This window comes from Pempheris klunzingeri, chromosome 19 (genome assembly GCF_042242105.1).
Source record: "Pempheris klunzingeri isolate RE-2024b chromosome 19, fPemKlu1.hap1, whole genome shotgun sequence".
NCBI lineage: Eukaryota > Metazoa > Chordata > Actinopteri > Acropomatiformes > Pempheridae > Pempheris > Pempheris klunzingeri.
Window position 1 is genome coordinate 16,749,559 of NC_092030.1, and position 12,303 is coordinate 16,761,861.

General features: G+C 43.3%; 1 protein-coding gene across 1 annotated transcript in view; it reads left to right on the forward strand.

Annotated features, from left to right (window-relative positions):
• ntng2a (netrin g2a) overlaps window positions 1–11,896 on the forward strand; it is a 55,355-nt gene extending 43,459 nt beyond the window's left edge. Inside the window, exons 5-6 of the mRNA XM_070850117.1 lie at window positions 10,403–10,537; window positions 11,649–11,896. Coding sequence (XP_070706218.1) covers window positions 10,403–10,537; window positions 11,649–11,872 — 359 coding nt within the window. The 3' untranslated portion in view covers window positions 11,873–11,896. The remainder of the gene's footprint in view (window positions 1–10,402; window positions 10,538–11,648) is intronic.
• Window positions 11,897–12,303: the final 407 nt, after the last annotated feature.

Here is a 12,303-nt window from a genome sequence, read left to right on the forward strand (position 1 = left end):
AGTAGATCTCCGTCTTTTTGCTTGTTATGTTAATTGTGGTGTTTCAGCCCCCCTCATGTTGGAGGTACACTTACATGACACTCATGGCCACAAAACCACCTCATCTGGGCATGGGGCAGAGCAGCATAAAGAAAGAAAAACTGTGGAGACAGGTACTCTATGTGTGCATCTTCTGTGTGTAGTGGTGGAGAAGTTAGTAAAAATATCTGTAGCTTTATATACTGTAGTTTACTTGTTTTGTGTATGTGAAGTAGACCAAAACATGGTCCCCTGGTTTTTTTGATGATGTTTTAGTATCCCACAAGCCTGAGGGACACGTACATGAAGCTCATGGCCACAAAACAACAACCTCAAGCGAGCACGGGGAGAAAAGGCAGGAGGAGCATAAAGATAGACCTGATGAAAGTAAAGGTATTTCTTTTATATGTAGTGTAGGCAATGTTCTCCTAGATTTACATGCTGTAGTTCACTTTTGGCACAGTAAATATGAAGTAGATAAACTTTCCTCACAAGCTAAACCTGGCAACTCACAGTGTAAAACTGAAACGGCAAACATGTATCAAAACTTTTACTCTTTAATGTTAATAAAGATTGTGGTGTTTCAGTCTCCCACATGACCGAGGGACACATACATGAGACTCATGGCCATAAAACAACAACCACTTCATCTGAGCACGGGGAGAAAAGGCAGGAGGAGGAGCATAAAGGTATCTCTGTGCTGTAGCTGTAGTGGTAAATGATGGCCAACTGGTGAACCTATACCTGACTTTGGTTTAAAGTGACTAGTGAGTATGAATTCACCTAATGAGATATTTTTGCTTATTATATCAATGGCAACTGTGGTATTTTAGTTTCCCACACATCTGAGGGACACTCTCCCTCTCTGAAACTCTCTCGGAGCACGTGGAGTAAAGGGAGGGGCACTGTGCATGTAGTTTACTTATGATGAGGGGAAGATGAAACCATAGATCAAGTGAAAAATAACCCAAGTACAAAAATACATTTATTTATTTATTGTTTAGACTGCTGAAAAAAGTGCATGTAAAATGAAACATCAAGAGCCTTTACTTGATATGTCAATGATGATTGTGGCGTTTCAGTCTCCCACAATTTTGAGGAGACAGGTATATTTTCTACGTGCAGTGTTTGAGAGTATATGAAACTACAACAATATATGTAGATTATTAAACTTACTAATGATTGTGGTGTTTCAGTTTCCCACACATCTGGGGCACACATACATGAGACTCATGGCCATACAAATCAGACACATGGCCATGCACAGGAATCTCATGGCCACGTACAGGAGACTCATGGCCACGTACAGGACAGTCATAGCCAAGCACAGGACGCTCATGGCCAAGCACAGGACGCTCATGGCCAAGCACAGGACGCTCATGGCCAAGCACAGGACGCTCATGGCCACGTACAGGACGCTCATGGCCAAGCACAGGACGCTCATAGCCAAGCACAGGACGCTCATGGCCAAGCACAGGACGCTCATGGCCACGCACAGGACGCTCATGGCCACGCACAGGACGCTCATGGCCAAGCACAGGACGCTCATGGCCACGCACAGGACACTCATGGCCAAGCACAGGACGCTCATGGCCACGTACAGGACTCTCATGGCCACGCACAGCAGACTCATGGCCACATACAGGACAGTCATGGCCAAGCACAGGACGCTCATGGCCAAGCACAGGACGCTCATGGCCAAGCACAGGACGCTCATGGCCAAGCACAGGACGCTCATGGCCACGCACAGGACGCTCATGGCCACGCACAGGACGCTCATGGCCACGCACAGGACGCTCATGGCCACACACAGCAGACTCATGGCCAAGCACAGGACAGTCATGGCCACAAACAGGAGACTCATGGCCAAGCACAGGACAGTCATGGCCACGCACAGGAGGCTCGTGGCCACGTACAGGAGGCTCGTGGCCACGTACAGGAGGCTCATGGCCACGTACAGGAGGCTCATGGCCACGTACAGGACAGTCATGGCCACGTACAGGACAGTCATGGCCACGCACAGGACAGTCATGGCCACGCACAGGAGGCTCATGGCCACAAACAGGAGGCTCATGGCCACGCACAGGAGGCTCATGGCCACGTACAGGAGGCTCATGGCCACGTACAGGAGGCTCATGGCCACAAACAGGAGGCTCATGGCCACGCACAGGAGGCTCATGGCCACGTACAGGAGACTCATGTCCACAAACAGGAGACTCATGGCCACATACAGGACAGTCATGGCCACGTACAGGAGGCTCATGGCCAAAAACAGGAGACACGTGGCCACGCACAGGAGGCTCATGGCCAAAATCAGGAGACTCATGGCCACGTACAGGACAGTCATGGCCACGTACAGGACAGTCATGGCCATGTACAGGACAGTCATGGCCACGTACAGGAGACACATGGCCACATACAGGAGACACATGGCCACGCACAGGACTCTCATGGCCAAGCACAGCAGACACATGGCCATGCACAGGACTCTCATGGCCACGCACAGCAGACACATGGCCACGCACAGGAGACACATGGCCACAAACAGGAGACACATGGCCACAAACAGGAGACACATGGCCACGCACAGGAGACACATGGCCAAAAACAGGAGACTCATGTCCACAAACAGGAGACTCATGGCCACGCACAGGACACTCATGGCCAAAAACAGGAGACTCATGGTCACGCACAGGACACTCATGGCCAAAAACAGGAGACTCATGGCCACTCACAGGAGACACATGGCCACGCACAGCAGACACACGGCCACGCACAGCAGACACACGGCCACGCACAGCAGACACACGGCCACGCACAGCAGACACACGGCCACGCACAGCAGACACACGGCCAAAAACAGGAGACACATGGCTACAAACAGGAGACTCATGGCCATGCACAGCAGACTCATGGCCATGCACAGGAGACTCATGGCCACGTACAGGAGACTCATGGCCAAAAACAGGAGACTCATGGCCACGTACAGAAGACTCATGGCCACATGCAGGAGACTCATGGCCACGCTCAGGAGACTCATGGCCACGCTCAGGAGACTCATGGCCACGCTCAGGAGACTCATGGCCACGCACAGGAGACTCATGGCCACGGCTATGCACAGGAGACTCATGGCCACGGCTATGCACAGGAGAGTTATGGCCACATGCATGAGACTCATGGCCACTCACAAGGTATCTCTTTTACATGTAGTAGTGACAATGTTCTTGTAGACTTACAGTACAGTAGAATTATTTGTGGTGCAATACATTTGGAGTAGATAAACTCATTTTGCAGCTCACAGTGTGAAATGTAAAGTGGAAGCAACAAATATATCTAAATTCGTCTCTAACTACATGATAGCCTGTCAGTCAGCAGATGCAATAAGGCTACATCTTAATTTGGAACTGTAGAACAATATTTTTATGAGACAATGACTGAGACTGTATGGCAAGAAAAACACACTGATAGATGAAGTGGAATAATGGGTAGACTAGAAAAGGAAGGTGAATTTGACACTGAACACAATGTTGTTTCTAAGTTATAGGTATATTATGTTAAAATCAACGTGAACATATATGTCTTGCCTGATAAATTGATTATACTGAAGACACTTTTTTGAGATTTGGATGATCCTTTGTAAAAAATAATGATAGTAAGTAATAATAACAGACTTAATGTTGTCAATGACATTAGAATATATGTGAATAGGATCTAAATTAGCAAAGGTTTCTCAAAAATCATTAGATATTGTAGTCTTGTCTGTAGTTGTTGTTTGGTTAAAACAGCCTGAGATAATCTGTGTATACATCAATATAGATTGATTTGCAAGTTGTTGCTCCTTTGTAGTGCACCAATTCATTCACATTCCTGATTGGGAAAGAGGTATCCACGAGATTCCAAAGCACAGTCATGGGAAAGAGGATGAAGACAGAGAAGAGAGACAAAAGCAGAAAAGGAAAGGTAAAATATGAACATGCAGTAAAATAGCGCAGTGATTCATAACTGGTCGCACATTTGGACCCAAAATGTATCATGATGAGGTTAATAGGTGACACAGTATTTCATTTATAGCACCATTAAATGTGGTGATTTGAATCATTTGAGCCCACAGTTGAGTCATTATTTTGTCGGTTGAATCAAAATTACATTTTTATTCCCTTATTCACTTAATAGGTCTGTATGCTTTTTCTAAAAAATAATGAGAATGTTAGAAAAGTCTGGATCTTCAAGACAAACCATGCTGAACATTTCCCATAATAGTTAATGGTTCAGTTTTAAAAGCTCTTTTTGGATGTGGAAAAAAAACATGGTGAACATGGTTCAACACATGGTCGACTGGTAGCTGGTTGAAAGCTTTCGACTGGTGTTAAAATTTCTATTTGTTTTGAACACTAATCACATCTCATCCATATCGGTTTATAAATTGAGATTGAGAGTTCATTCTTTACCCTGAAAACAGTGGTTGGCAAAGAAAATACTGCAAATGATCCCATCACATATGCTTCTTCTTGGAAGATCAAAAGCTCTAGAACAACTACTAATCTCAACACGATGGACTGTTTGGTCAACTGCTGATTGATGTCATATTAATCTTAGACCAATGATATGCTTTACAACAAGCAACACCAGTTTGCCAGTCCACCCCAGATATTACAAATCAATTTTTAAGCTGTTGAAACAGCTGACAGAAGCAATAGGTCTTTGCAAACAGACTCTCACAAAATCTTGAGGATGACTTTTGGGTTCTGTCCAACCAGTTAAGAAACACTGCCCTAGGTGAGGATTATGCCAGCTTAATAGAACAAAGCAGCAGCCTTCATTCAGGTAGAGCCTAGAAGGAATCCCATCCATCTAATCCATACAACCTCTCTGTAGTGCTGATAGTAACATATAGGCTACACCTGCTCCAGCTGTGTTAAGGTATAGTGTGGTTCTCAACCTCTCTCTCGAGGGACCCCTCTTTTATCATTGTACACTGACGATCCCCGCAAAGAGCGCAGGTTATTTCCTCTGGATATTGCAATGTATGATGTCTTTTCCTTAGAATTTTAGGAGCATAATTCTATGTTTGAATAATGATTTTGTTTTCATTTCACTATCATACATACGTTTCAATTGTCAAAGCAGACTGGCTGTTAATGAGAACGCCATATCTGTATTTTTTTGTGAGTGATGCGATGTCAGATGTGGTTTTAGCCAAATAGAAGTAAAAACCACCATGTAAAAACCACTTGAATCCATATTTAGTGAAGAATCTCTTTAAAAGGAGAATTTGATTTGATATCCCTGAGTTCATCTCCAGGTTGGAGGTGCTCCACGTCTTCTTTTGTGAGAATCAGGTCCATGACCCATATGAAGGCCAGCATACCTAAGTATGAAGGAGGAGTGTCTGGTGTGCCTTGCACAGCTATGCAACGATCCATTTGTTAACTGGACAAGCTTTAATAAAATTGAGTATTGCTGACCACAGTTTTCGTTCAGTTCCCCACAGATGTTTGCTTGCCAGTGCTCATCTCTGTACTGCTTAGTGAAGTACGTTTCAACTACACTGAAAATATCGTCTTCTCTTGTGGTGGTTGTGAGCTTGTGAGTTGTGTGGTTGTGGTTGTTTTAGCCATTTTAATGATAGCTGTTTAACACTTCACTGATGTCTGGCTTTTTGGCTTGTGCAGTTAGCAGAGACTCAACAGTTGCTTGTCACAACAAGTTCCTTTAATGTGAGGAAAAACTCCCTGGGTTGACCCACCGTTTCAGGGTGTTCAGTGTCGGTTTGCAGGGTTTTATCATTTCATTTGCCAATTTCTCACTGCAAATGACACATTCAGTTCTAATTTTGTCCACTCCCTCTATGAAGCCAATCTTGATATAAAGATCTTGGGTAGTCCTCTTTTTCTTTTTCAGATATTCAGCGTTCTCCTCTTCCCGACGGTTGGCCATTTTTCTATCAACTTTTTACTATGTACTTCTGTACTAAAATTACCTTTTAGTTGTCTTCTCATAAGTGAATAAAAAACATTTAATATATATATGAAAACTTCTTACCCCCCCAATGAAGCTTTGGCAACCCTTACTAGAGTTTGGGACCCCCAGGTTGGGAACCACTGCTGTAGATGAACGCAGCCCAGTGAGTGATGTGGTACACAAATCTTAAACAAAGATATCTTCATCCTTCAAGGGCTTCTGAAACTCTTGTCAGGAAAGCCACAGACCAGAAATTCTGGGATCATATATGGCAAGCTCAGAGGTAAGAGAACAACAAAAGCAGCATGTGGTGTAAAGATACGGACAGAAGACTTTAGCTTGGTTAAATCAGATCAGTGGATTTTAAACTCTCTGACATTTGTATTTCTGCATTTAAAGTGATCCCTGTGGAGAAATTCCTTTCATTGCATGTTTTATGTGTTTCATTTTGCTCGTTCTTTCCCTATGCATCTGTGACTCCCTCGTGGTTGTGTTTACTTTATGTGTATGATCAAGGTAAGTATTAGACTTAAATTCATATTAAACCATCAAGCAATTGCCCACATTGACATATCTATTGCTTTAAGAAAAGGTGGTTGCAAAATATACCACTATTCTTTCAACCTCACAGACTCTTATTCAGGCAGCTCTCTTTTTCCTCTCTTTCACCATTGACAATTCACAATTGATAAAACACCAATAAAGCAGCATCTTGACTCGTAATGTTAATTTGTAGAACAGTGTCCCATTGCCTCTCTAGTCTGTGGAGTAATTGGCCATTTATATTTAATTAGGCAGTTCTTCCCCCACTGCTAGCATGGTTGCCTCAGTGCTGAGAGAGGCACTTTATGGTGCTCCTCTCGCTGGCTTCCTTTAAACCAGCTCATTAATATTTCAGCTGGCATCATCAACCAAACAATAATAAAATAATAATGTGACGGCTGATTAAACAGCTAAACTCCGACTTTTTAATGTGCATTTAAATGTGTATTTGCATAAACATGCCTGGTAAACGCCTCTTTAGAGGACAGTGATGCCTTGCAGCACACTATTGCAGTCAACTTCTAAAGCTTAATAAAACCTTAATTAGGTACCAGCCTCAGCCAAGATAATCGTAGCGAGAATGTAGAGCAACACCCCTCCACCTCCTGCACCTCTTCACACAATGCCGATACTATGGTAGATGATATAAGGCTTTTATTTCTATCTCTGTGGAAAAATTAAATAAAGGTCTTACACCATTCTCCGCAGCTGTTTTTTTTAAGTTTTGGTTTTAGGGTGTGAATTTGGAGGAAGTCTTAATTTAAAAAGCGTACAAGCATGTCGACTAAAAACCTGCAATCAAATCCTCGCAGATAATTCATGAATTACAAAGAGAAAATTTAATTAAGAGCTCTGATTATGCAGTTCTTTATGAAAGAGAATTTAGGACAGTGGAAATGAAGAACAAACATGGAAAAGAGAGAAGAGGCAATGGAGGTTTTCTATCAGGTTCAGCAGGGTGAGACTGATTTGACCGTGTCAGGTGCAGCCTGAAAACACCGACTGTACTGTATCACTCACCTCAAATTCCCTTGGTTATGATACTGTAGCTTGTAATCTACTCATCTGATAATGCAATTAAATTCCCAGACACAATTAACACGTCTGCACACACACACGCCTACACACATATACACAAACAAGCATGTACACACACACACAGGATAGTGGAATTCCCATCAGTAATCAGTGGGGCCCAGTGAAGCACACTCAGCAAACCTGTGAGTACAGGAATGGAGGGAGTGGTTTCTCTTTATTGAACCAATATAGATTCAGAAAGGCAAGTCATAAAACACACTCAGAGTCATTCATTTGTTCACTGACGAGTAAAACTAAAGCTTTCAGACATATTTGATGGCACAAGGCATTTATCATTTCCTCCTGTCACTGACTAATCCTACAAGGATGCTTAAAAATACTATCCCATCTCAAGTTTTATGCCCAACATCATGAACATGTATAACCGCCCTCCTCTGGTAAATGAAACTCTGTCGCTTTTCTTTTAGACTGTGAGTGCAACGGCCACTCGAACCGCTGCAGCTACATTGACTACCTGAACATCGTCACGTGCGTCAGCTGCAAGCACAACACCAGGGGCCAGAACTGCCAGCACTGCAGACTGGGATACTTCCGCAACGCCTCTGCCGAGCTGGATGATGACAGCGTCTGTACCGGTCAGTCTGCAAGGGGGGGGCATGCACGTGGAGGGGGACGGTGTGTGTGTCAGTATAGAAGCACTGTAGTTAAACTAGGCATTTTATAATTGTTAAAATTCATTGGCTTCCCTTTCAGTTTTATAAAATGCATTTTGTTGCATTGGCTCTTGTTTGGGCGTCTTTCGCACATCTTTTACGGCCCACAACTTTTTTCCTGTGTTTTGGTTTATTCACTTTCGTCAGAACACTACTGTACACTGCCTGTCCAGCACTAACCAGCAGTCAGATACAGTAGCAACTACCTGGTGAACATAGTGGACTACTGAACTTAACTTGTCAGGTGGTCAGAAACATGACTGAATGAGCGCTGAAGTTGCTCCATATCCCCAGTTGTAACTAGGCAACTGTTACTTCAAACATTCACCTCAGAAAATTCATAAGGCGCTAATATTTCAATGGTGTGTTTACAGCTTTCTACACTGCCCCAATTTGGCCAAACAAATCCTTGAATGTATAAAAAGGTATAGATACTGTTCACCTAATACTGATACACACACCTCAATGTACCCTTAAAAGTCAACACTTAAACCTAACTTCAGCAGACACATTGCAGACAGAAAATAATGAGAAAACTATTCATCTGTTCTAGTATTTTATGACTGTACTGTAGATAAATACGCTTACAGTCCGTATGAGGATTTGCTTTTTTTCTTATTAAGGGCATGTCCTTATAAGAGGTCACTCTGTTTGCATAGCTGTGGAGCTAAAATCTGGTGTTGATTTGGATCCATCTGTAGGTGGACAGCAGGGGGTTGGAGGGTAAACTCGCCTTGGTTGGGGTGCACACAGGGCCAGGCCTTGGAGTCAGCACAAATAAGGCCCCATTAGCTCATCTGCCAGCACACTGGCACACGGAGCATGGCAACAGAAATCAGTTCACACCAGCGTCTCTAGAGCAAGAGAATATGCACACCCAAACACTAATGCATCTGCACACACTTCGCACATCACTGTGTGTTCTCCGCTCACATCCACTCTCAGCGGCTCACATGCAATCCCAATATTAATGCAAATGACCCACAAACACATGGATACCAACCGCATTGCTGTGGTTGTGTAATCTGATCCTCTTGGCTTGTTCCACTTTAATGAATGTTTTATAATAAATTTAACAGTAAATGGGTTAATTTGATCTTGGTTTTAAGTGAAAGACAAGCTATTGGCTTACATCAAATATTGAGAGAAACTTGAGTTCATCATCAACCTATTGACAAATGCAGTGCAGTTCTGCAGTTTTTTACCGTCTTGGATCAGCTGCCAACAATCACTGATCTGGATATCAGTCAGCTTCTATAAATACATGCATTTGTAGTGATAATTACTTCAAGAAATGAAAGTAATTTCTGTTAAAAAAAAAAGTCATCTTAAGATAAATTCTTGTGTTTAAGAGGTGAAAACTAGAGAAATGAATCTGTCTCAGACTGATTTGATGAATCTCAGAAAGTAGTTAGCATTTCAATAGAATAAAAATATGTTTGAAGACATCAACAAGTTAGGTAGGAGAGTTAAGGTCGTTTGAGAGAGTAAATATGAGTTTGTGGTGTTTGATAGGCCATTTGAATCACAGTTTTAACAGACTGAACTTGAGTTTGTTTAATTAGGCTGCACAACAAACATCCCCCTCAACTGTTCAAGATACCACAATGTTCCTTACACTTTTCCCACCTGTCTTTGAAAGCAGATATTCTGCAATCAAAAGAACTTGCCATCCCTATTTAGATGGGATTAGCTTCGCAAACAACATCTGATATATACAGTACTTTCTAACAAAGGACATCTGCCATTTCATTTTTTTATTTAGATGGGAGAGGAGTCACTGTAGTCTCTTCCCAGGATGATAAGACTGTATGATAGGTGCTGTTTTTAGGAAACCAACTCCAGTGATTTTGTTGAAGGATTGTTCTAAAACGTTAACCTCTTTGACCTTGGGATACTTTTCGGACTGAAAGGGGTCCAAGTTTCAGGTCTAAATTTCTGCACTGTCAAGTGACATTCCTGTACTTTTGGAGCTGTGAAGGGCTTCAGTACCAAAGACAAATCTTTGGTGTGAATACAACACACATTTTTGGCTGAACTTAATTCAACTCTAGATCAAATCCTTAAAAAAATTACGAGGCAGGACTCTCTAAATGGCTCTCTTTGCCTCCACCACCCTCATCTTTCAGAGTGTAACTGCAACCAGATGGGTTCTGTTCATGACCGGTGTAATGGCACGGGCTACTGCCAGTGCAAAGATGGTGCCACGGGGGCCAAGTGTGACGACTGCCTGCCGGGATACTACTGGAAACAAGGCTGTCACCGTGAGTATAAGGAGACTGCTTTCTGGTGGGCTTGTGTCTAAAAATCTGGGGATGAACAAATGTTATAGCCTTCCGGGACCTTTGCAAGTGCACTGTGCCACTTAGCTTGTGCATCTCCCGATGTTTTCTTTACTCCCATGGGAATAGATCATGTAGCTCATTAGCAGCATCAGCTGCTCCTTTAATTGATGACCCTGTCACTCCTTAACCTCATTACAGGGAATCGCCTTTCTCTCCCATCCACCATCTAGAAAGGGCCCTTAGTCTCACATAGACCCTCCACACCTACACATACATATTAAAGCTCTACAGGCACACATGTATTTTGACTGTGAGTTTATTTATCACAACATGGGACATATTGTAGTAAACAGTAGAGCAGTATGTTTTAGATTTGACACCTTACTCCAAATACTCAAATGCAACAGAGCCAATTATCTGTGGTGTGATAAAAAAAAAAAAATGTACCACGTGTTATTATTTCTTGTCATGGAAGCCTGAGCCTCTCTATTTTCTCAGTACATTTTTAGGTCAAGTATCTCATACAGTACAACTACCTCCGTGCATTTCTTAATGCTGTTTATAGCATTTTAATTATACCATTTGTTCCCACAATCACATTTTTGTAGTTTTGAGACAATGATTTTAACTTGACCCTGAGAAAGTGCAGTCTAAAGAAAAACAGAAAAAGGGCTGCAAAAACAAAAAAGGCAGGTGTTACCTGTTGTTGTCCCTGAGGCAAAGACTGGAGAATTTATCTTGCCTCTTTCCTTCCTCCTGCTTTCCTTTCTACTTTGTTCTTTCTGCCCTGAATTCCTCTCCTCCCAATGTATCTCTGTTTCCCATCATGCTTTTTGTAACATTGCCCCTCCTTATCTTCCCTCACCCGTCTTTTTCTTTGCCATACATCTTTCTTTCGTCTTTGTGCACTTTACTCCCCCACTATCCTTTTACTGCCTGTCAATCTGTCACTTTGCTGTACCCGCTTTATTCCCAACTCCTGTCTCATTCTCCTTACCTCTGCAATTCCTTCACTCCGTCGTTTTCCTCTACTTCTCTCTCTCTCTCTCCCTCTCTGCTGCTGTCTGTCTGTCTTCGTCTCCACTCACAGCTAATGTTTGCGACAAGGAGATGCTCGTGTGCCAGAACGGAGGAACGTGCTACCAGAATCAAAAGTGCATCTGTCCTCCAGAGTTTAAGGGGGTACTGTGCCAACACTCCCGCTGTGAGGCGGGCAAAGACTGCAACGCCGCCTCTTCCCTGAGCCTCTCCACGGCCGCCCTGCTGCTCTGCACTATGCTAGCCCACCTGCTGACCACGTTGACTCCCCACTGAGCCACAAAACCCCCCTCAGACCAAGGAGTGTGTGTGTGTGTGTGTGTGTGTGTCTACGTGAGACGAGGGTTGACCCAAAGTGGGTAGGGCCGCCCCAGCCGTGGACCCGGCAAACACAGAACGCAGCACTCGCAAAAGCGCACACACTCACATGACACTTACTAGGCCCAGTCTCCTCTTAAACACACATACACACACACACACACACACACGCACACACATCACAGGACTGTTATACTACAGAGTGTGTGCTCGGGTGTGAGAAGGACAAAAAAGGGGAGTGACCTCAAAGAAGAGAGATGCAGACAAAAGGGGAAAAAAATCATACCAACCACTGTTCCCTTTATTCCTGAGCAGGAGCAATGTGCATCAAACCAAAAAGCATTAACAAAAACACTTAAATCACCACTGTTTCACTTCAAAGGGAATGG